The 26,929-nt window shown below is 39.0% G+C and overlaps 1 protein-coding gene across 3 annotated transcripts in view; it reads left to right on the top strand.

Moving 5' to 3' along the window:
- Nucleotides 1-26,929, top strand: part of ptprfa (protein tyrosine phosphatase receptor type Fa) — a 490,757-nt gene that overhangs the window by 358,475 nt on the left and 105,353 nt on the right. For 2 of the 3 annotated variants that reach the window (XM_066666355.1, XM_066666354.1), the window contains 5 exons: nt 6,533-6,802; nt 13,521-14,102; nt 14,389-14,522; nt 15,537-15,681; nt 23,021-23,326. In XM_066666355.1, coding sequence (XP_066522452.1) covers nt 6,533-6,802; nt 13,521-14,102; nt 14,389-14,522; nt 15,537-15,681; nt 23,021-23,326 — 1,437 coding nt within the window. The remainder of the gene's footprint in view (nt 1-6,532; nt 6,803-13,520; nt 14,103-14,388; nt 14,523-15,536; nt 15,682-23,020; nt 23,327-26,929) is intronic. The other variant, XM_066666356.1, reaches the window with a different exon arrangement.

The raw sequence follows: 26,929 nt of genomic DNA, 5'->3' as shown, positions 1-26,929 counted from the left end.
TCTCACACTGATAAACAGAATGTACACAGATTAGAGACGTGTAGACAGTAGTAGTGCAGAATTTTAAGGGGAAACATTAGGAATAACAGACTTTATATTTAAATTGTGCTGACGTACTTAGGTTATGTCTGGAGACCACAAACCTGCACTAAATTACTAGTAATATATCATAATTATGTTTATTATATTAATCATTCAGTTATGTTACACTTAATATGTACTTAGTTTATTAGTCATATGTTACCTTCACCGCACTTCCAACACATTTTAATTATATGGTTATTGTAGTATAGGTAAATAATTCTTATTTACAAATATTGTAATTTTTATCACTGTAGTTTTTTTATTTTACATTGAATGACATGTTAGTAATGATTTAGTACAAATTTTAAGTAAAACAGCTTGTTTGTTGTTTATTCTATTAAATAATATAGTTAAACTAATTGTAATTTTTATTATTCATTCTACAAAGAAAGAAACAAAAATAAATGAATGAATAAATAAAAAATATTACAGTGTTCAGGATGGTATGCGTCACATAATTGGGGTGGTATCCCTTACATTAATGAGATGATGCCAAAGTCTGAAGGAAAGACAGAATGAATGGATTCAATGAAAATTTAAAAAATATTATTACAATGATATATGGTGAAATTAGGTCAAGATTGTGAAGATCATAATATAACATATAACATAGTGGGAAGAGCTCTTACCTACACATCACAAACTAAGCTTCTGTTCCCAGCTTAGGCAGGAACACCATCCTATGCCATAGTGTAGCCCATCAAGAGCACCACCCCAAAGACGTAACGGTACCACCACAGTTTGGTGTATATATGTATTTAACAGGCCAACTGCAATAAATATGTAAACAAGTAGGACCAACAAATAACGAAAAAATTGGTGTTTAGATTTAAACGAATGTGGTTATGTGATTATGAGACATACAGGACACTGTGCAGTCTCCCACAGTGGCTCAAACGTCCTGACAGAGTGATATTTAACAGGCCAATTTTCACTTACTGAATGCAAATGTTATTTTTTTTGTATTGTGCACAGCCAGGTGCATTAGATAAGGTGCTGCAGTGTCTAGGACCGCTGTGCTATCTAACATTTGCCTCAGGGACACAAAGGCGCTCCCACCGTCTCGTATCCTCTGTAGCATGCAAGTCACATAAACACGGAAAATTCATAATCGCCTCACTGCCTGATCTGTCTAAAACCCAGACGGCTCCATTCCCTATCACTGGAACTTATAGCTGGCCCAGGTCCTTACACAAAGCAACAGCAGTCCACATACAACACAGGTTAACTTAATAATAACTCAGGTATATATTTTACAATTTTAAATACATTCTGATTACGCTTGTGATTTGTTTCTAAAACAGATTATCAGATTATAAACATGATCTATAATATTAATTTACCTTCCAGTCAAAATGGCTGTTGAGTTATTCATTTTTTTCAGTATTTAATATTTACGAATTTTCTTACATTTCAGACTTATTTTCTTTTTTTTGTTTTGTTTTTCTTTTTCTGCTTCTCACAATCTAACAAGAATCCAAACACATTTAATGATGCTGAGGTCTGGGCTCCCATGCTTCCTTATTGAAATGGATTGACTTGCATTTACCATCTCCTAAATGTTTCTCCTAAATGTGTATTTAAAGTCCCGCACAAGTCACAAAAACAAACCCCTCACTATGTCCTCACACCGTCCAAGAAAATGTGAAATGTAGTTCCAACAAAGTCCCTTCTCCCACGCTATGGCCTCTGCTCCTTACCTCCTCCCGGCCAGTTTTGCTGCTCAGTGCCACTAGAGCCTAACACCAGATGCTGGAGCCCTTTCAGGCTGAAAGAGTGCAGTCTCCAAGTCAGCCATGGCTGCAGCGCTCCTCTCCTGCAAATGCATCGTTGCGCTTGTAGCCCTCCTGATCCTTCTGTGCCGAGGTCACTGCCATTTGTGTCAGCAAGGGACAGTCCACCTACGTTAAAGGAATGTCAACCGAAGCATCACACGACTGATGGCAAGGTATCTGTGATGTGTTGTCAGCTTCCACAGTCTGCTGGAATTCTGCACGGGCCGCGCCACCTCTACAATGCTTCATTTTCAATGCGGCAGCTTTGAATGTCATGTTTTTGCCATGTTTTAATTACTAACTTTGTGGCAAGTACATTTTCTAGCAAATAAACAACACCACACATTCACAAAAACTTGTGAACATTTTCCAGACAATATGGCTATTAAATGCATCTCTTTCACAGTTTTTCACAGATTTTTCACAGTGTCAAAGCATCTCAGGTGGCTCCCATAAATCTGATAGAGATAATGATAGAATGTTTAAAGCTGCGTTGGTACAAAAGCATTCCAATTTTATGAGCTGCCATCGTGAGTCAGATAAAAACAAATGCAATCTATACCGTGGCGTGGAGATTTCACAAACAGCTGGTTTGTGCTGGGCATCTGCATTTTGCTGTGATTGCCAAGTCTTTCTGACCAGTCAGTGTTCTGCAAGGTTTACAGATCATGGTTTGGTCCCTTCACAGCTCGCCTGGAACCACAAATGAGCAGGGACTAAAAATATACATCTAGTATATTATACATTGAGTGTAGTAGACTAGGTACTATATAGTGGAAAATCACTATAAAAAGGCAATTTGTTGATCACTGAATAAACCCATGAAGAATTTGTGTAATATCCAAATTTTAAGTGCTACTGAATGTCATGAAAATAAGTGATGATAATAATACACTATATAAGGATTCTCCCATCCAAATAATTGAATTCAGCTGTTCCAATCACTTCCATGGCCACAGGTGTATAAAACCAAACGCCTAGGCATGCAGACAGTTTCTACAAACATTTATGAAAGAATGGGTCACTCTCAGGAGCTCAGAAAATTCCACTGTGCTACCATGATAGGATACCACTTGTGCAACAAGTGAAATTTCCTCACTACTAAATATTTCACAGTGTTGTAAAAAAGTGGAATCGATTGGGAACTACAGCAGCTCAGCCACAAAGTGTTAGGTCGAGTGCTTCATGTAATGGGCTTCAATGGCCGAGCAGCCACCGCTCTAGAGAAGTGGAGACATATTTTCAGAAGTGGCGAATCACTTGTGGAAGTACTTGTCTGGCCTGCACACAGTCCTGAACACCTTTGGGATGAATTTGAGTGGAGACTGCAAGCCTGGCCTTCTCGTCTAGCATCAGTGTCTGACCTCACAAATGCGCTTCTGGAAGAATGTTCAAATTCTTAAAACATGTGGAAAGCCATCACCGAAGAGTCGAAGTTGTTACAGTTGAAAAGTGTGGGCCAGCATCATATTAAACCCTATGGATTAAGAACGGAATGTCACTCAAGGCTGACGAGCGAATACTTTTGGCTATATAGTGTACTCAGTTTGTTCATTCCCACTACTGCCAGTCACACATCTGTAGCCCCTTCCATATTGAACTCAATGTAGTAGGGCCCATGCGAGTTTGACACGTCTGCAAATAGACGAACCCAGCTGCAATAAAACACACGTTATTCATAGATCTCTCAGCAGACGCCATCAAACGGCTGCTTAGCCGCGATTAGAAGTCACACGGCGAAGCGTGAGAGCAGCCGGCTTTTCGGGTTTTTAAAAAGCTCTGCAGATTGATGGTGTGTGTCAGGGCTCCTGTGGGAAAATGGAACGACGGAGGCGGCGTGTATTTGGCTTCAAGTTAACTGCTGCAGCTATAATAACCTACGATTTTGTGCTAACTTTTGCAACTGTGGTTCAATACCTTTAATCTGGTTGTGAAACCTTTCCAGCCAGAGCGTTTATTCCTCGCCTAGGGATGCAGACATTTTTTAAACGGGAGCTGGCCCTTTCAGAGCTCAGCGTGTTTCTTGTTTAAGCAGGAAGTTTCATACTGCGACAAAGGAAAAGGGAGAGAGAGAGAGAGAGAGGGAGAGAGAGACCCTGAGCAGTTAAACAGATCTGTTCTGCTACCTTAAGGACACTCCAAAAGAAAAGAGTCAGTGTTTACATAAAAGGATAAATTGGATCTTTTTGTGCTACTTGACCGCAGGGCTCTCCAACCCTAATCCTGGAGGGCCAGTGTTGTGTTTTCAGAGCTCCAACTTGATTCAGCTTAATAATCGAGTGATGTGAGAAGCTGCTTTACGGTTAGAGAGACCCATAGAAAGACGCTTAAGCTTCGTCTCAGGGTATTCATATGGGAACTCAAGGCAGGGCTACAGAATTGCCAACAACTAACAAGAGGATGCTCACCAAACATGCAGCGGTATACACTTACCGTGCTTCTACTCTGCTGCTGTATACACTGAACAAACACTGGGTTAGGAACACCAACCTTGTACCTGCACTCATAGTCCAATTATCAGATCCACTGACCATACAAGAGCACTTTGTAGTTCTACAATTACAGACTGAAGTCCATCTTTTCCACTGCATAAGAACTGTGCAGCTACAGATGAGCTATTGTCTCTGACTTTACATCTACGTGGTGGACCAATGAGGTCGGTGTGTCTAACAGAGTCGATAGTGAGTGGGCACAGTGTTTAACAACTCAAGCAGCACTTCTGTGTGTTATCCACTCGTACCAGCTCAACACACACCAACACGCCACCACTAAATCAGTGTCACTGCAGTGACTCTGTTAGACACACCTTCCTTGTTGGTTCACATTGTAGAGGAAAAGTCAGAGACAGTAGCTCATCTGTTGTTGCTCGTCCCCTAGTCCTTCGTCTTTGGACACAAGACACCACCCAGACGATGTTGACAGGATATTTTTGCTTGGTGGACAGCAGTGCCACTGAGGGATTTAAAAACTCTAGCGGTGTATACACTGCTGTGTCTGATCCATTCATTCCAGGGCAACACACACTAACAATCTACCACCACGTCAGTGTCACCGCAGCACTAGGAATGATCCACCACCCGAAAACATACCATACTCTGTAGTGGTCCTGTAGGGGTCCTGACTATTGAAGAGCAGGGTGAATTGGGGATAAGAAAGTCTGCAGAGAAACAGGTGGACTACAGTCTGTAATTGTAGAACTACAAAGTGTGCCTGTATGGTCAGAGGAGCTGATAAAATGGACAGTGAATGTAGATACAAGGTAGGTGTTCCTAATACAGTGATCATTCAGTGTAAGTTTAAATGAAGATGCTTGAACATCCCTAGTCAAATCATTGCAAATGTTTTGAATATCTAAGTGAACATATTTAAATGCTTTTTAAGTACAATTCGTACAACTCCCATGGTTCTCTCAGTATGTTATATTCAGCAGTACTTGAGCATTAAAACATGCAATAGTGCGTTATCAGTAAAGGAACACTTTGAGATGGGATACCCAAACAATTAAATACAAATATACAATGATATACAGTATACAATGATGGATTGTAGTTCATTTGTTGCTGCACAATTGACCAGTTATTCTCCAACCCATTCATCACTGATCATTTTCGGACCGCAGGAGCACTGATAACCTGATTATTTGGGTGGTGCACCATTCTCAGGACCACAGTATTATTGACATGAAATGCATCCTGGGTTAGAGACTGACCACTGACCAAGAGCGAGACAAAAACAAACACAAAATATGCATCAACAAATAAGCTACTGTCTCTAGCTCTACAGCAGCATTTCTAATCAAGTGGTCAAGGAAGTGTGTCCAAGGCAACCGGCAGTCTACTGAAAGAGTACAGTGGTCATAAGTTGGACACCAAGGCACCACATGATTGTTCTGGTCTCTACATGAAATTACATTGACTCTGGGGTGTCTCATCATTGGAGACCGTGCTTAGTTAACACGGTTTCTTTCTACCGCATGCATTTTTTATGTATGGAGAGTGCAGGATTGTTTATTTAGATCCTGCACGGAAAGCCTGCGAGCACTTTAGAGGAACTGGAATGAAGATAACAATAGAAATCCTCTTCAGCAAAATCCATACCTGCAGACGCACAGCGGAGGGGAGAGGGCCTCGACACCTTTACTGCAGAACGCTGCGTTGTAGATTATCCTACAGTCCATTGAGCTTTGCTGTGCTTATTACACGCTGTTCTCCTTGCCTTTATAATTTGCATGTTCATAGTCATTAGTGAGTTTTTCAGATGTGCTGTCTAATGGGATGAAGTCTAGACAAATTGGACCATTAAGTGCTGTCCCTAATGGTAAAAAGACAAATGACAAATGCCCACAAAAGACTTTGCAGTGACTATCACCATCTGTAGATTGTTTGGATTCCAGCACAGTCTTTTCCAGCACAAATTTCTTGATGAATGGGCCCAAATTACTTGGAATAAAAATCTTTTTACGTTGACATCCATTTTCCTTTTGCTGTAAACTTACTATTTAGGAGATTATACTTTTTTTTAAATCTCTCCATATCCATGAGGCATTGAGCTCACATACAAAATGGATGCAATGCAATAAAAGCCAATTTGGAATAGTCAGAGCAATGCCTGGCTTGGTAGGTGTATACTTAACTTTTTCTGTATTTAACGCCCTCTTATGGTCCCTTCAACAGTCCGACGTGTCCCACCACGCTTCTCTATCCCCCCCACCAACCATGAAGTGATGCCAGGGGGCAGTTTAAACCTCACCTGTGTGGCAGTGGGCGCCCCCATGCCCTACGTCAAGTGGATGACCGGAGAAGTAGAGCTGACCAAGGAGGAGGAGATGCCCATCGGACGCAATGTTCTGGAGCTGACCAACATCCGCCAGTCAGCCAATTACACGTGTGTGGCCATCTCCTCTTTGGGCATGATTGAGACCACTGCTCAGATTACTGTTAAAGGTAAGTTAAGACAGTACTCTTGTCTATGAATTATATAAATGAAGTGTATGGGGTCAAAAGCTCACTTTATGCACAACATTTTGTAGATGCCTACTCATCTCATTCTACATTTAGTTTCTGAAATGTAGTAATTACTGAGAGTTTGTTTACTTTCTCTGATGTTTGAAATTTAGGTCTAGATCAAAAACATCCCTTGAACTCATCCATTACTGCGGTGAATGTAGTTCTATTGCTGGAAGGCTTTGTTCCCCTTTTGCCCACACATGTGTATCTGTTCCAGAACATGCCAATCTATTGATCAATGCTTTTATATGGAAAATCCCTGTGTCAGCAGTGGATATGAAATCAAAATAATTAAATGGTCTCATTAGAAAGAGTGTCCACATATTTTTGACATGCAGCTCAATTGTATTGTCATCCTATTCATATTGGTGCTATATTAGAAAACCTTGTATCTCTAAATTATTCATTTTACAGGTGAAAGGGAAGCGTTCTTAACCCATATATGGATCTAAACATTATTTTTTGCATTCCTGGTCCCAGTGTTCTAAGCCCTTGTGTCATTTTCATTCTCAAATTGGACCCATTTGGCTGCATTAGTCTAAGTACACAGTATATAAGCTGTGTCTAAGATAAAATGCAGTTGGGGCTATGGAAACTTGCCAAAATTGGTGTCCCTGTGGATATTAACATTGATTAGTCCATATACAGCTTCTAGAATTAACATAGAAAAATAAATCAAATTAATTGGGACACTCTGGTGCAGCTGTACATGAGCATAAGGTCACCATGCACATTTCAAATTATGCCCTTGAAAGGTATAAATCGAAGCTGTGTTCACTGGAGTGATAAAGCTATATCCAATATATTTAGGATGAGTTGAAGTGGATTTTGTGATCCAGAACTGATTATCCAACATCAGTACCTGACTTTACTTATGTTCCTGTGGAGCTAGCACAGGAACATAGGGCTATAGAGTTGTGGAACTTTATTCTCTTGTATGAAAAAATCAGTATTCAGTACCTTAGGGATGAGTTGCAGTGTTTTATATATATATATATATATATAGTATGGAGACTAAAATAAGAGACATTACTTCAAAATACCCCCAAAATTTAAGTTGGTGTTTCCCAGCTCTAAACATGGAGGCCCACAATGTTAGTACTGTCCATACTTTAATGCATCCACATCAGCTTACATCAATAATCATTTAGCAAGGGCTTGTTAATGACCTGATTCATTTTGATCAGTTGAGCTGATCACTCAACTTCAGGTGAGGTAAAGTAGACGTGTTATGGCATTGCTGTTGACACAAAGCCTAGAATTTCCCGCCCAAAAAATTTAAATAATGAATTTACATGACACCGAATAGTATTCAGCAATAATTTAACAGTGTAAGATAAAATAACAAAGCTTTATTCAAGGATATTTTGGACCATTTTATTTGGCCTAAAATGTTGTGCAGGGCAGTTGGATTGGACAGCAATGGATACAATGTATTGTTCAAGGTCTGTTTACATCGTTTACAGTTAGAATCAGATGTACTGAGAGTACAGAGAAGAAAGAACACATGTGAGACAGATCCACAGTGGACTGGATGTAATTTCTTTTCAGCCACATGTTCTTTGGTCTGTGATGATGCTGACAGACTGATGTCTGATCTGATCAGAGGCCTCTGATGTTGCTCTCGTCATTCTGTAAGATGGTGAATCCTATCTGCTGAAGGAGGTCTGGTTAATAATGGAAGCGAGGGGGGTATTCCCACAGCCCCTGCCACATCAGTGCATGCAATCAGCTCATCAATCTTTCATCAGACCATCAGAGCTGAAATGTGATGAAGAACTCTGTCTCCCTCTCACTGCCACCACAGACCTATTCTCTTTTTTGATTATGAATTTTTTTTTTTTTTTTTTTTTTGGGCAGGGCAATTAATCGAAATCAACATTCAGAACGTCTAATCGACATAATCTTGTCTAGATCGATCATTTTTATTCTGTTATGTCCCAACTGTGTGTTTATGTACCATCCCTTAAAAACCATGCTACCAAGCTGTAATCACGTGATTCTGCCCCAGTCTGCCACATGGAAGCAACCTAAACGCAGAGGCCAACCAAGAGACTTGAGCAGCTCGTACCAAAGAAAAACACAGCATCTGGTTTGGACGTGCTGTGTTTTCACTATAATTAAGACAACACTGAAAAAAAAGAAGTCGAATGTAAATGCTGAGAAAAAGCAGGGACCAAAGCATGTTAACATTAGAAAAATATTATCCCAAATTTAATCCCATATTTTGCAACTTATAGTACAAAACTTGTCACTGAACAGTGCTCTAAAATACAAAAACAAATACTTGTTCATTAATAGTAGTCAAGGTAAAATGTACAATTAATTGTGATATTGATTTGTGCTTATATCGCCCAGCACTACTGTGGGACTATTTGTACTTTGCTAGATAGCCCACAGTGTAAAACTAAAGAAGCCCACTATGTGATTCCTGATCAACTACAGCCAAAGAATTTCATTAATTTCTTGCATTGCTTATTGACTGTTAAGCCCAGGTGTCCTCACTCCTTTAACTGATGTCTGAGAGGTGATCAGGTTGCGAAATAAAGCAAGAAAATATGAGAAGCCTTATCTGAGGAATCCGACACAGGAGGCTGGAGCACACTGAATTGGAGGCTGCTTATCACTTCCAGTCGCACTTTTATAATTATTTTAACCCTGGATTATTACATGGATCAATTTAGGACACTGAGAAGTTTTAATCAGAGCTATCCATACTTCTTGGTTACGGGATAGACAAAAATTCACTGGGAGAATTTTAAGCTCCAAGCAATTGCCTGTAAATGGGGAGTGGATTATAATGCATAGGAGTGATTACTGAGGTTGTTTATAGATTAATAGCTCTTACTGTAGTGCACTGAGACATTTATTATATAAGAGAGTTTATTGGGGTAGTTCATGTGTTAATATATCTACATCTCTATTGTACAGCAGTTTGTACTGGAGTTGTTTATTGACTTAAAATCCCCCGCTTGTCCATGATTAAAAGCTTAAGAACTCATTATATGGACAAAGGTATTTGGATGCCTATAGGAGCTTTTATGATTTGCCATTTTAAATGAACAGACAATAATATGGAGTACTTTGCAGAGAAGATTTGAAACATTGCAAATATTGAGTCAGCAGAGAAGTCTCAAGTGGAGACTTGTACGCACTATGCACTTCAGAACATTGCAACCTCGCTCTGTAACTTTACATGGTCTGCCAGTTTGTGGCTGAGTTGCTGTGGTTCCTGAACATTCAGTGAAGCCTTTGAACGATGCATTCTTTCACAATTTTTTGTAAAGGTAGACTGTAGGGCTAGGTACTTGATTTTATACAGCTGTGGCTATAAGACTGAATGAAACACATGAATTCAGTGGTTAGGTGGTCTGTCCCAATTCATTTGTCCATATAGTATATGCATATGCCCACCTGAAGCCTTGTAATGCTGCAGTTACAAAGACAAATGCTCAGCCATGGCACAGACATCTTATTTTGCTTATGATATGTGTTCGAGTTTATAAACAACACACCATTAAACATGTTAAGATGGAATATTTAAATCTATATTCAGTGTTATTAAAATTTGAGGTAAGGTACAGTTTGTGAATGTTGATTGGGGTTGTTTACATAATTATATCTCATTCATTCATTTATTATATGTAACATCTTGTCCAGTTCAGGGTCACGGTGGGTCAGGCACCTACCCAGAATCACTGGGTGTAAGGCAAGAACACACCCTGGAGGGGGCGCCACACAGGGCAACACACACTCACACATTCATTCACACCTACGGACACTTTTGAGTCGCCAGTCCACCTACAAACGTGTGTTTTTGGACTGTGGGAGGAAACAGGAGCATCTGAAGGACATGGGGAGAACACACCAAACCCCTCACAGACAGTCACCTGGAGCGGGACTTGAACCCACAACCTCCAGATCCCTGGATCTACCTCTGGTTATGCTAAATCTATAAATTGAGCTTTAACACATAATTACTGGCAAAAATGACAGTAAAAGCCAAAAACACAAAATTTGAAATTAAGAAGGGGATTGATATATACCTGAAAGAAATACAATACATACATACATACATACATACATACATAAATAAATAAATAAATAAATACATTTTTAAAAAAGTAATAATAATAATAAAATTCCTCAAATCCTAGAATGAATGTTTTGCCAAGTCCTGCTTTCTGTGTCACTAATACAAGAGCCACTGAAGGATTACGGGATTTAGAATTATCTTAACCCAGATATTGTTAAGTGGATCAATTTCGGATACAGACTTGGTTGGATACAGAGGAAGTGTAATCAGAGCTATCACTGGCTCTTGGTTATGAGGATTGGCAAAGTTGGAGAATACTGCATTAGGATACTTTACACATTTTTTAATATGCATTATTAAACCGAAGGTAGGGATTTTTCTGAAATGTATGAATATGATAAACAGAGGCAGTCATTTTGTTGGTAAAACGTTTATGTGAAAACTGGAAATGTTTGTACATTTTAAAGCACAATTACTGTTTTTTATCATGATTTTATAAAAATATAAATAAAACAAAATCTTTAGCAAATGTTTTTCGTTGTTGTCCTGAGAAAATGAAATATAAAAAGCTATTTATCTGAGCAGTAAGAGCTTATTTGCTCAAAAACAAACAGACAAACAAACCAAAACCCCTAATATTAGAATAAAAACATTTCACAGATGTCCAAAAAAATAAAAAAATAAACAAACATTTATCACTATTTGGAACCATATTGCCCACCAGTACTTTATAATGGAATAATATACAGGGAGAATTTCATGTTGAAGCAGTGTAAGCTGGAAAAGGAACAGGAAAAGGAGGTTGAGTTTAGCTGGGAATTATTTAGCGTAGTGATAATCCATTCTGCATATCCATTTTTGTGTGCACAGAGCTATCATATATCCTCCTCTCTCGCCCCTCAACTGCCTCTGCCTCACTGAGCTGTTCCACTCTTGCTGTGCACATGAGGCGGAGGGAAAGGGCTTGGACTCGGACGTGTAGCGTTTTCTCCGCAGCAGACAGGGGAGATTTAAGCTCCGTAAAGCAGCACAAAGCCGTTCTCTTTTCCAGCCCTTTTCTTCCATACCGCTGACTCGTACACTCTCTCACACAGATCCATTTGGACTCTGACAGCAAGCACAATCACATGCAACACAAAAGTGGTTTCGAGTCATTTTCTGCTGCAATTTTATTACAATGCAGGCACTTTGCAGTTTGCCCGCGGAACACACATCCAGCCTTGGAGCGCCAGTCCATTACACGCAGCAGAAGTGATGATAATAGTGCTGTTTACCATGGAAAAAGACACTTTTTTACCGCAATGGTTTTGCATTCTGCTAATGTCAAATACCAGGTCACTGTCACAGAGCTATTGTGGCTGATCTAAAGGCACTGATCTTTTCAACCTGCCCTTTAATATAAGAAAAGAACACTGAAGCATCACAATTAAGCCGTCTTCCATTTTTTCTTACAGAGTACATTTCTAAGATGGTGGAATGTAGAGTGTCAAAGGACTTTGTTGCCCAAGTGAAAGCAGAAAAATGCTTGAAGGCTGAATGCTTGTTGTGGAACAAAATATAGGTTTTGAAAAATGCTGCAGATTTGTGTGAAAAGTTTTTAGTACACATTTCACCAAGGGTGCTATCAGAGTTTAAACTGGGCTTATTATGTAGTGGCCCTCTACCTCCTTCATCACTGGTCTTTTTGTGGTTGGACACTTCTTATCACAGCAGCAAGAATGACACGGTAGTGTGGCAATCAGTGATGTTTAGGAGAAGCTTTTTTTTAACTTCCAAATCAGTTTCACTTCTAGGTTAAACCTAATCCTAACCCAAAAATAAAAAAAGTGTCCTGAAAAGACAGAGTGGCTGCTCTTTTATGTCCAGAAACTGAAATAACAGGGCCCTATGATTTGAAGATTCCTGTAAAACCTCTACAATCCAAGGTCAGGTGTCTGAGAGAGATACATGACCCTCCCTCCTCCCAATGTAGGTGTCTACTCATATATCAATTTACTGGTAATATATTTCTTCCCAACCCCGGACAATAAAGGTTATCATTAACTGAATAATAAGCCTACAGTGTAAGGGGCTAATTAGATGAACACAAGTTATTTGATTTTGACATGCATACAAAGCCATTCTATGTAAATCCCTTCTGATTTCCTGAGCTCTCAAATCATCCAGGTGTTTAATGGGTTATTATCAGCTGATTATTTGGATTATGTGATATTGCAGGGAAATCAGCACAATATTATATTTTCCATTTTTTAGGGCCATGGGTATGTGAATATAATATAATAAAAAAGAGCAATGAGGCTTATTTCACACCAGAAATTAGAAAACTATATTTATGTAATTTATTATTCATAGTTCTTTGTTTTTCTATATAATATGCAATTAATATTAGATGAAGAATCAAATTCCTTTGTAGTCTCTAAACTCACGATCTCTGATTCCTCCCAGACAGTAGATGTCAGTATAATTGCTGTTTCTTAATATGAGGAGAAATCTTTCAAGAAAAAAGACAATGTAAAAAATGTAAATGTAGAACAGGATTAGCGATTACAGACAATGAATGAATGAATGGTTTTCAAAATAAAAGTCATTAACAAGTTTAAAAAAATGTGTGTTTTTCAGCCCTCCCTCGACCCCCCACCTCTCTGATTGTCACAGAGACTACTGCCACCAGTGTGACTTTAACATGGGACTCCGGTAATCCAGAGCCAGTTTCGTATTATGTGATCCAGTACCGGGCCAAAATCTCAGACAACGGCTTCCAGGAAGTCGACGGCGTGGCGTCCACTCGATACAGCATCGGAGGCCTTAGCCCATACTCAGAATATGAGTTTCGAGTGATGGCAGTCAATAACATTGGCCGTGGACCTTCTAGTGGAACTGTGGAGACGAGAACGAGTGAACAAGCTCCATCTTCTCCGCCCCTGAGCGTCCAGGCTCGAATGCTAAGTGCCACCACCATGTTGGTGCAGTGGGAGCCTCCTGAGGAGCCCAACGGAAACATCCGGGGCTACAGAGTTTACTACACACCTGATTTAAACACTCCTCTTAGTACTTGGCAAAAGCACAACACGGACGACAGCCGTCTCACTACCATCTCAGGCCTGGTGCCGGACATCACATATAGCCTGAGGGTCCTTGGCTTCACTTCAGTGGGTGATGGACCCCCTTCGGACGTGCTGCAAGTTAAAACCCAGCAAGGAGGTGAGAGGAGTGTGGGGGGGGGGGGGTGTTCAGGGCAGGCATGTGTAAGGTGATGAGTGGGTGAGTGTGTTGAAGAAACTGCTAAGAAGAAGGGGTTGCGTAATCAATCTCTCTCTCTCTCTCTCTCTCTCTCTCTCTCTCTCTCTCTCTCTCTATACATACATACATATATATATATATATATATATATATATATATATATGACTAGTATTGCAAAAGAGACACTGAGGGGTTTCAATATTGACCCCTGTCCTTGTTAAGAATCCTGTGTTTTCCTGTCCTGCAGTTCCTGCCCAACCCACCAATTTTGAGGCTGAAGCTGAGCTGGACACTCAGATCATGCTGACCTGGCTCTGGCCCATTCAGGATCAGATCACCAAATATGAGCTGACTTACTGGGAGGCTGATTCTGGAGAAAAGGTACACGCTAGTGATGTGCGATATCACACATTACATTTTTGATCCAATACCAAGTAAAGCCCAGGCTGGTATTGCCAATGCCGATACAGATACTGATATTTTGTATAGTTCTTAAATCTGATTCAGAAAGTGCAAATAAAAAAGTATAAAAGCTATTTTTGTATAACTATAGTATTTATGTACTTAACTCATATTCATTATTTTTATATTGTTTAAATAATTTCAATTTATTTATTTCAATTACCATGGTATTCTGTTGTTGTACGGGAAATGTACACCACAACAGAGTAGAAAGATATGAATTACTCCCCACAGTCAGTTATAAACATTGCCTTTTTTACTTTTTTATTTGCAATTTTACGCTACCTGGATAAAGTCAGTCAACTAGCTGTCTGTGCTACTTTATCAGCATGTGTGTGTGTGTGTGTGTGGCAGCACAGGGAGAAGGCGGAAGGAAAAGTGGTTCATATACTGTGCCATTATTTATGGTGGCATTTTATTATTAATACACATCTAGGGTAAGCATTCATTCAACAAAATAAATAAACATTATATTGGTATTTTGGAGCCAGAATTTATTCTTAAAAGTAAACGCAATGATCGTAAGTATCGATATTTAGGTATTGATCCGACCATCCTTAGTACACACACGTCTACCAGCATGCCTAATATAGTATAATAGTATAGTATAATATAGTATAGAAGCAGTCTATAAAAGTATTGAGGTCATAGTGCAGTTGGGCCATGCTCGTAACTACATCATTTGCACAGAATTTGCATTAGTAGCTACAATAACAGTTACCTTTTGATTTTCAGTTATCTTTTAATGTATAATTAGTGTGAGCTTCTCACTATATCTTCATTTATGTGTTTTTTTTTGTTTGTTTTTTTTGTTTTTTTTGTCGTGGACCACTTTATTATTAGGCTCCTGACCCTGATCTGGATAAGCGGTTACAGACAATGAATGAATGTCTGTTTTCTCTCTCTCTCTCTCTCTCTCTCTCACACTCTCAGATCCATGTGTCCATTGACCCAGCTGGATCATATGCAGTGGGAAACCTGAAGCCAGACACGATGTACAAGTTCTCTCTTGCTGCTCGTTCTGAGATGGGTTTGGGTGTTTACACGCAGCCCATTGAGGCCCGAACTGCCCAGTCCAGTAAGTAACAAAACAACAAACACTTCTTTATGTCATCCACCGAACCACTCACTTCTTTCTTCAGCAGACTCTCTCTGTCCAGTGTTTTTAGTTTTTGGACTTGATGGAACCGGCTTGTAACTTGTTTGATCTCGCACTCACACACTCACACATGTTTAACAAAATTCATCACACAGGGTTCTATGCAGAGATTGTTAAATGTAATGCTGATGAATGGCAAAATAATGGTAAACCTGGTTTAGAATAGGGCGGCACGGTGGCGCAGCAGGTAGTGTCGCAGTCACACAGCTCCAGGGACCTGGAGATTGTGGGTTCAATTCCCACTCCGGGTGACTGTCTGTGAGGAGTTGGTGTGTTCTCCCCGTGTCCGCGTGGGTTTCCTCCGGGTGCTCCGGTTTCCTCCCACGGTCCAAAAACACACGTTGATTGGTGACTCCAAAGTGTCCGTGAATGTGAGTGTGTGTCTGTGTTGCCCTGTGAAGGACTGGCGCCCCCTCCAGCCCAATGATTCCAGGTAGGCTCTGGACCCACCACGACCCTGAATTGGATAAGCGGTTACAGATAATGAATGAATGAATGAATGGTTTAGAATAATGATTTGAGATGCAAAAATGCAGGTACACTACCTTTCAACCCACAATATACTTCTTTGTTGATATTGCTTTTACAGATATTACATGCTTTAGATGTCTGGTTCCCATCTCTACTACTGTGAATAGTAAAGCTTTTCTAGAAGAGCACATTTCACCTTACACCAATATGAATTTGTTTACATTATTAATTATGGAGCGTATTTTTTTTTAAAGATTGTTGGGATTCCCATCTTAAATAGACAAAGGACATTGTATGCAGATATAATAAAGGAAAGTGCAAACAGGATGAGCACTCACATACATTTAATTAATAGTTTTGTGCCCCTGCTACTTTCATGTAGCTTTGTCACCATGCTACAACTTTGTGTTAAATATGCAGCTAAAAAAATAGCTAAGCAAGAATGACAGATGTCAGATTTTAAAGATTTTACCCAGACAGTGTGAAAACTTTCTCCAGACATATTAGCTCGGCTGCCAAAACTCTCACAGATCATTATACTGACAGCTCTTAAATGATTAGTTCTGTAAAAAGTCAAATACACCTAGTCTCCTGCCTCAAATATTGTCAGTCATCCTGGACGTGAAAAGTGTCTGAGGTTTGCACTGGAGCTGTGAAGCTAATGGAGGTAAAAAAAAAAGTCATGAAAGTTTATAGCTCACCATGCATTGTGTAAATAGCATACCTATATCATTACATACAGGAGTGAAACGCACAGTCAGTGCCACAGCTGAGCATTTCTGCTTTCAAACTGCAGTGTGTCAAACATAATAGCAAATGGGTTTTCTATGTCATAAACCTGCGAACCAAACCCAGCAACTTGAAGCGTGGGCCTTTCGAAGTGAGGGTAATGACAGAGGGTTCATTGGATTTAACCGTCTTAGGTGGAGACTAACTGCATATTCATAGATCTGCACCTACTAAATAAATGTATAGACATTCATGGATATGTCTTGGAAACAACTTCTAAATATGTAATTTAGATGAACAGAGATGGGTTTTTAGGGGTTTAATTAATGGATGGGGATATGTAAGTAACATGAAATAGATTGGAAATGAACAGAAATATGAGCATGTCTAAAACTTTAACTTGAGAGGTAGAGTTACTGTTCCCCAGACACTATTAATCAGTCATGGATCATTTTCCTTTTCAACCCTTGTGAAGAACGCATACTTACATTGTGCTGAAATATAAAATATAACATCATATCCTTAATACAAATGAACAAACAGACCATGTCAAAATAAAAGTCAGTAATAATAAACACTAAGCATATATATATATATGTTTTAATATTATTTCAAGAGTGGTTAAAATAATATATGACTAATATACTCAGTATATTTTAAGTGTAACTTAGTATGATTTTAATTAAGTATGAGAAGTGATTTAGTACAAATTAGGGGTTCCATAATATAATAACATAACTTAAATACATTAGCATAATTTAAGTATTGAGTATCCCTGTCTGATAAACAGACCCTAGGTGTTTATATCCTTATTTTGAGGTCATACTCATGGGTTTCATATCAGCTACCAAATATTTCATAGCAATTAATACCTTTTAAAAGTAACATTTTAGATGTATTGAATCTCAGTGTTTCACCAGCAGTCCATAATGAGAATTGACTAATGGACCCAGAAGGTTAAACAGCAGAAATGATGATGCTTTTGCATTGTTTTTAAAAAGGTTTTATAAAATCATATTACAATAGTCCCATAAACAGGCCCTTAGAGCTACTTGGGCTAAGACAGGCAGTGTATATGATGCCATTCTACACTATTTTATCCACATTAGCCTCATAGCTGCAGTTCTAAACCAAAGAGGCAATCTTAAACACTAAACACGTCTGTGTTTTGGAAGAGGGAAATTGTGTAAATTAGATTTTTTCAGCTAAACTAGCACTTTAACGACAAGATTCTCTCAGAATCCAGCCGCCCTTAATGGCTGCGGTGCGTTTATTGATTGTGTATTGAGTTTTTTGTCGCTTCTTCAATCCTCAGCCAAATTTCTGTCTCTCAGAGATGTGAGCTGAAATATTTATGATGGCTCTCAAGAAAAATCACAGCTTGTTTAGAGGTGTTTGTTCGTTGTATGAGCTAAGAAAGCTTTGCCAGCCCTGTTAACTTGCTCGAAATTGGCCTTAGTATCACAAACTGAGACTGAGTCATTCTCCCCAGAGACCTCCAAGCTCTCTCTCTCTCTCTCTCTCTCTCTCTCTCTCTCTCTCTCTCTCTGTCTCTCTCTCTCTGTCTTTCTCTCTTCTTTGCCTTGTCCTTCTGCCTCACTGCCTCTTGTGTCCCTCTTACTCTTCCTTCATCTATTCCTGCCTCTGCCTCTTTCTCCATTCCTACCCTTTCTTAAGATTCTCTGGCTCTTTCTCTCACGCTCCCTCTTTCCTTCACCTCTCTGTCACTCTCTCATGCATCCCATGCTTTTTTATGCTTTTTTTCACTCTTTCTATGTCCCACACATGTCACTCATATTTTCTTTCTTTGTCTCTCTCTCTCTCTCTCTCTCTCTCTCTCTCTCTCTCTCTCTCTCTCTCTCCTCATTCTGCATCCCTGTCATCTCCTGCTTTATCTTTGTCTTGCTCCTATCTTTTGTCCATTTTTCAAACTTGTTCCCACCTTCTTTACACCCTCTGCCAAGAAACTCAAAACCCTCTCTCTCTCTCTCTCTCTCTCTCTCTCTCATGGCTCCTCACGCTCACACGAGCATGGCAGGACAACTGTGCTTTGTCTAAACCTCCCTCAAAGTCAGTACCTTTTTGAACTCTGTGATATATATCTCTAAAATGGCTGGGGATTTTTCTACTTTACCTTTGCTTCCAACTTCAGGAGAGGCAGGGTGAAAACTGCACTCAAAGTTAATAAGCATCTTTTCTAACGACTTAATTCAGGTACTTTAAATTGCACACAATGCAGATGCATGTATTACACTGTCTCCATAGAACCAGATACCAGAAATAAAATGGTATCTGCACATAAGCATAGATTCTCCATGTCCAGTGCCAATCTTAGGCTAGAACACTAAAGAGTCCCAGCACTTGGCGGTGGAGCAAAGGATCTACCCTTCCTGAAGTGATAGAACACCATCCAATACCTTTAAGATAATTTGGAGTGACATCTAGCATCATATCTGACCTCACTAATCTTTATTTTAAGCCTTTAGCGAAGAACACATACATACTTAATATTTCATATTAAAGCAGCCACGTGTCTACATACCTTTGGCCATATCATGTTTATAACATAATTGGTCAATAAAAATACATTTAAACCATAAACATTGTAGACATTCTTAGTTTCAGAACATAACAACAAGAGCGTTACATATTTTTTCAACAGAGGTTTGGTCCCATCCACTCACTTTAAATGTATAAGGAGCGTATTTTTTAAAATGTTGTAATACCAATCAGAACAATGGGGTTTTACATATAGTGCATAAAAAAATAATAATGTAAAAAAACCATGGAAAACTTAAAAAAAAAATTATGTTGGAAATGAATGACATATTTGGGATTTGGCTTTCATATTCACATAAGCCTACACAAATGTCATATGTTATATATGTGTCTCTGGGACTAAAAATACAAGGAAAAAGTGGATATTAACACTAATGTAAGAGATAAAAATATGAAAATGCTGAACATCTGACCTTTAACTAAAAAAAAGGAAACACAAAATTTAAGGTTGTTAAAGGAATCTTAATGAAATATAGTATTTAATTTTATTATGTTTTTCCACAGATAAATGTAATTCCCAAACCTAATTTAGACTTCCAAATTACCTTGATAATGTTAGCAAACTTTCATAGCGCTGTTGTTCAGCTGTATAGGTGTGGTGTTTATATGACTCAAAATTGCACAAAATGGGGTCGTTTGAATCCACAAATGTGAGGATATGGGGAAACTAAAGAAATCACAGAAAGGGTACTCTTGTGTTCAGCTAAAATCCAGATCTCTGTAATAAAGCTTTAATCAGATCTAGGATGTTGGAGTATGCTCTCTACCATTTGGCCATTTATATAATAAGATTACATCCAAGATATGTTAGGGATTGTATTCGTGGAGTGCATGTGAACACACTCAATATTTCCCTCTGATTTTGCCAAACCTTGGATAATTTTCTAACAGTGTAACCAGCATGATGTTTACTAGTTTGTGGTTATTCTTCTCACTCAAAAGCTGTCTCTAGGCCTTGCTGCTTGCTTGCACAACACCCACCTAAAATAACATTCTGGCTACACTACTGAACTGTAAAGTTAATAAGAGCAAGCTAGGTCAAAACCTGGATTCAACTGGAGACCAAACTAAGAAACAAGGAATCCATGGCTACGTAATACAGCTACAAAAGTTCAAGACTTCTCAAAATACTATGGGGAATACAGAGACACTATACACACAGACATGACAGCACAAAGAGTAAGTGACAACAAGGTGAAGCAGGAGCTGTTCCAGACACAGCCAGAGGACCATCATGCTGTGCCTGAGGGCAACTTCAGAATCCCCCAAAAAAAGAAAATGATGCTCACATCATCCAAACCGAGGCTTTATATACACACATGATGTAGCTGAATTATTCCATCCCCACCTTTTATTTGTTGATTTGTTTATCCTTTAGGCCAAAAGCCATTTTTTGCCCTGCTATGTGTCTGTGTGTGTGTGTGTGTCCCCTTCCCTCAAGTTATCATGATCTCCATTTGGGTTAGCTTGGTTCTCAAGACTTGGGAAAATAACAGCATAATTGTGGTAATAGATTAATTTAAAATCGTGGCTTCTGTTGTCCAGATCAAGACAATATCTAGACTAGACCTTCAGTGGTAGTTCATTGTAATGGTTATTTATTTCAAGACTTAATTACGTCAACCCTATTTTAGGTCACTTTGCTAAAACCATACTGAATAAATCATTACAGGTTCATTTGTGAAGCCCTCCACCTACTTTATGGGTCAGTTTCACAGAGGGTGGCCAATTATATGATAGTATTGTCAGCTCTCTATACCCTGTTAATCACTGGTCAAATTATGAATCACAAGGCCACTTAGGATCAAATATTATTTGAGTCGTAGACCATTCTCAGGTTGACAAAGCTAGGTTGAGAGTATCGTCCAACCAGAAATATTCAGCCGGCTCTGTAGTCAAAGCCTGTCCACTGAGGAAGGGCTAGAGCAGGAGATCCCAAACCTTTCATGCCAGCTCCTTAATGTAGAGGTAGCACTTTTCTTGTGACCTGTCAAATTACTGTTTTGTTTTTCGTAATCTTATTAATTTGGCTTGTTGGTCGGACCCGGGCGCACCTGTCACGTCGATTTCTGGGCTCATTCGTCCCATTTTATCCCTCCTTCAGTATCCCTCCAATCACTTCAATGTATTTTCAGAGCGGCTCAGCACACAAAGTTTCAAAATTGTATTATCCATTTTTTATCCATTCTTGCTCAAACTGCAAAATGTTTACAACAAATCAATCCCCAGAGTGTCCTTGTTGCAATGGTATATGAGGTTAAGCGATATAAATATAATATTTTAATCACTACACCTTGCAGTTCCAAGGGGCAAGATAGCACTCGAAAACAAGGGGTAGGGGTAAAATTAAGAAATGGGATTCATACTATGGTTCATCACTTCTTCACTGCATGGTACATACTCGGCTTGACTCAGCTCTACACTTACACTCTACTTTTTGGCACTGATTGGTTTTCCAGTACAATAGCTGCCCTCAAAATGTGGCCAGTTTTGTAAAAAAGCACTGTCTCGAACAGGAGCCACAGGCTATGCAAACCACATCCGTCGGCGGTATCATTAAGCATTGTTTACTCATTATGTATTCACTTGTTGTTGTTTTTGGGACTGAAGATGGCTCCACACATGAGTTCTGAGAGATCAGTAGAGTTCTTCAGTCCTTGTTCCACCATCTGGTTCTCGCTTGAGTCTTTAATCAGCCACCAATCCAAGGAACATTCGAACCTCTTAAAAAAAAAAATAAATAAATAAATAAAAAACACACAGCTTAATTCTACATGCTGCTGTTGAGAGTCAGATTAAACCAGATTTGATCCCAGCTATAATTTGGAGATTTTACAAATGACTAGTTTGTGCTGGATGCCTGCATCCCATTCTCTCTCAGTCTCTCTGAGTCGAATAGGTATCATGCAGTGAAAAAGCACCCAAAATGAGTTCCCATCCACTTCTTAGGCCAGAAATAATGCTACATGGCAGCAAATCAGAACATAATTTGAGTATGAAAGGAAGTAAATGGCACAAGATATTTTCCCCAAGTGTTTTTTGGCTATTTTTAATGGGCCAATCATCATTAGATATTAACACATAATGAAGACCTATGTTCAATTTAAAATTGCTATTTTATGTTCAATTATATTGTTATATTGAAATAGTTTGAAACATACCTGTGACAGTATGTTAACACAATATGAAGAATTGTTTACTTTAAATAATATTATAATAATATATAGAAATTATGTTAGAACAAAAAAGACAGTACTCTATCACTGTATGAAGAATTATATTTAATTTAAATGTTTAAGTTAAATTGTAATGTTCAAATTTTATTAGAAAAAAAAGTAAAAAAAAAGTGAAATTAAGTTTCTTCACAATCCACTTGTCACCACAATCCGACAGTTATAAAAATACAAAACAGCCTCAAAGGCACAATTCAGGCCTAAAAGGCCATTACTACCCAGTCCTAAATTCCATCATTCCTTCTTGACTCCCTCCACTCCCATAGCTCCTTCCGCCCCACCACAGGAAGTTCACCTGCTGAGTCTTTCCTCCACCAGCATCAAGGTGAGTTGGGTGGCGCCTCCTGCTGACAGTCGCCATGGGAACATTGTGCGCTACACTTTGGCCTATCAGGCCATCGCTGGTGAGGACCCAGAGCGTCATGAAGTGAAGGATATCGCAGCGGACATATCCAGCTATGTACTGGAGGGACTGGAGAAGTGGACGGAGTACAAGATCTGGGTTAGAGCTCATACAGACGTGGGACCTGGTCCAGAGAGCAGCAGCACCCGGACTAGAACCAAAGAAGATGGTAGGAGCAGAACCGCCTCAAAAATTCACTCTGCTGCTTCAAACCTGCTTCTGAACCTTCTTCTGAATCATTTCTAAATGCTTAATTTTGCTCCTGAACTCCTTGCATCTGATTCAAAAACCATTCTAACTGCAAGTTTCTCAAAAATCCTTCCTATTTAAACCTTCACAGACCTCTTTACAACTGCTTCAGAACACCTCCTAACTACTTGACTTCAAAAAATAATAATAAATAATTAAAATCCTGTTGTTCCTAAACGTCTTACAACTCCTTCTAACTGCTTCAATGCTTCAAAAATCTTCTTCTCTGAAATTCTTTAACACCTGTTCAAATCTTGCTGTTGCTCCACTTACAGCTTCTTCAAACGTCCTGCTACAAATCTTCATAAAATATTTCAATGCTTCAAAAAAAAAAAATAATAATAATAATACTCGTTTTAATGCACTGAAACTCTTTCTAACAACTTAAATATTTCTCAGACTTTCCTAGTTCTCAAGATACCTCTGTCACTGCTCCAGAACTTCTTCAAACATCTTCAAGGTTCTTGCTGCCCTGGAACTCTTTGCTTCATGTTTATACTGAAATGATTTATTTTAATATATTTGGGGTGAAGTATACTGTGTTTCACTGTCATGATTAAGGCATACAGCAAATAAATACACATACAGCAGCTAGAAACATACATATATGCCATTCATTTTACATTCATGATATTTTTTCAGATGTATTCTAATGTAAGAGTGAGTGAGGCGTGTGTGTGTGTGTGTGTGTGCAAAGAATATCAGTGTGCATGTGAGTTTTTGTTTGGACTGGTTTTAATGTTGCATCTGGTGTCTTTGCTGTGCTCAGTGTTTGATTGACAGCTGAATAAATGATAAATGCATTAGAATGTTATCCACATTGTTCACATGCCACCTCACCCCCCCTCCCTCTCTCTCTCTCTCTCTCTCTCTCTTTCTCATTCACTGAATTACCTTAGGGCAGTATTTTTAAAGCAGGTTGTTGCTGCTACTGTCACTGTGTTAAGGCAGGGCTGGTTAAATACACACACACACACACACACACACACTCAGGTTTCTGCATTCATTCCTCCTGCATCTCTTCATTCCCTTATCATATTCATAGCACATACTTCATTCTTCAGCTCATGTATAAAAACATGCTGTAGGCTTGTTGTAAGTTATGGCGCAGTTAGTTCTAGCCTCTCAGCCAGTGTGATTGGCTGAGAGGCATTTTGCACTTTGGTCATATAAAGCAACACTAGGTAATATTTTTACGGTAAAATTACAGAATCAAAATCATTGTGATGTGCGACTGATCTGCAACAGGCAGATTAAAGCCTCTGTTATTGCCACTCTGGGCTTAGCACTACAGAACATGCACTATGTAACTTCTGGAGGATGGTAGGAAACCAGCCCCGCCCCCCCCCCCTTCGCCATTGATCAAGACAGTACTATAAAAATTAGCCCAGGAGCAAAACAAAACCTAGTTATCACCCACATTCAACCAATTCAAGGTATTGTTGCAAGCAGTCACCTCAGCACCCAGGTGAGGGTTAGATGTCTAAGCCATAAATGTTGAGAGAGGACAACGTGCTGTTCCTTCATTGGCCCTCACTTGTCCTATTTATTTATTTGTTTATTTATTTATTTATTTATATACAGTCAAGGCGACAAATCAAACCCACTTTTCTAATCTCTAAGCTATGGCTGCCCCAAATAAATGTTTTTATCATTTGCTATTTTGGTAGCACTTTAGAATAAGACTACACTTATAAACGTTTAGAAATTGTTTACAATCTGTTTATTAATGGTTATTAATTAGGTTGTAAATGCATTTAACCCACATCCATATACACTGTTAAAAATCAAATCTCTGGATGCTTAACTTACTTTGTCTTCTCTATCAGTCGACAGCTTCAGCACATATTAGTTAATAGACTTTTAACCATTTCACCACCATGTTTAATCAATTACCCTCAGATAGAATGTCTTTTTAGACACTAATGGTAATGTGGTGCACCTTTACATATGAAATGACTAATATTCACATTCTCAGGTCTGAGCTTATTCATTACGCCCAAAGTTTTCAGTAAGTTCTCTTTCACTCACACTATTAGATGAAAAAGAGGTCACTGTTTTGCTTTTTATCTCAGTTACAAATGATTATTACTGACCTTTAAGGGGTTTACAACCTAATTAATAACCATGTATTAAACTGATTTTTAAACCACTTATAATCCTTCATAAGTGTAGTCTTATTTTAAAGTGGTGCCATTATTTCAGTGAAATGCTAATGTTTATTTTCATTCTTTACCAGTGGATTCAGAAATGTTTTTGACATTAATAAGGCATTAACTATCAGGATTCATTCTAAGGGATATAAACCTGTTTTTGCATAAATGGAATTAGGCATTGATGAAACAATTTGGGTATAATCACCATTTGGACTGAAGGTCATTGAATACTGGGAGATACCAACACTGGTACGCTGATGTACTCAGCAATCTGTGACCATTACACACCAGTGCCTCCCCATTTAGCACTCACTCTTGCGTATAGTTGCATAACTGCAAATATCGACAGATATGGAGGTCAGTGTGGTAAAGAACAGAAAGTCAGGGTTATCCTGTATCTGTAAGCGTGTGGCTTTGTGTGCTTTCATTGAGCGAAAGCTTTGTAGACCAAGCTGCTGGAATATCAAAGCAGTTCAATATCTTTTAAAGTCAGCAGCATAAGGAGCAGAGGGAGGAGGAAAGAAAGACAGAGTGAATGGAAGGAAAAGAAAGATCAGTGGAGAGTGAGGGGTGGAGCAGGAGGGGAAAGATGCAGCAGCAAATCCTCAGCAGCACAGCAGCTGTTTAAGAGCATAGTGAGACAGTACTGCCCCGCTCTTAAAGCTATAGGCCATTATTATACATAATCTCGTGTTTGTTTTGATGGCATTTGCAAGGATTTGATATTTTTCAACCAGACGCATCTGTGAGGTCAGATACTGATGTAAGATGACGGAAGGTAATTGGATCACTCCAGAGAAAGCAGTGTCACTGCTCCATTGCCCAGTGCTGGGGGCTTTATATCCCTCTAGCTTTCTCTGGACACTGAGGATGGTGTCCTTAACCTCATGGAGTGTTCATCGAATGAGTTTATTAAAGAAACAATAGATAAGATTTTGTTATTTTTACTCATGGGCTCCCCCTACAGCTGCAGAGTTTAATTCACTTTTACAGCACTGTCCTAAAATCAATGGGGAGTACTGAGTATGAGGTGTGGGTGTTTTCCTGCCCCATTCTCACTATTACAGGTCAGTGAAGGATCACAATGGTTTTGAAACTGTAATCTTATAGTTAAACTATTACCTACTGTTTCAATAACACTGTATATAATATGTATAAAGGGTGAGGGTCTAGTGCCGCAAAGGTGGGCAAAAGAATGCCTCTGTATAAATCGTGTCCACCAGCTGTATATATTCATACTGATGCTATTTAGTATCTTCGGTGGATCCACGTGTGTTTGCCTGTGTGTGTGTGTGTGTGTGTGTGTGTGTGTGTGTGTTTGTGAGGGGGTGGGGGGATAGTTCTTGACATTTACACACACACAGGCC

Source organism: Hoplias malabaricus, chromosome 3 (genome assembly GCF_029633855.1).
Source record: "Hoplias malabaricus isolate fHopMal1 chromosome 3, fHopMal1.hap1, whole genome shotgun sequence".
NCBI lineage: Eukaryota > Metazoa > Chordata > Actinopteri > Characiformes > Erythrinidae > Hoplias > Hoplias malabaricus.
The sequence above is the reverse complement of the archived record's forward strand: the minus strand, read 5'-3'. Positions and strand labels throughout refer to the sequence as shown.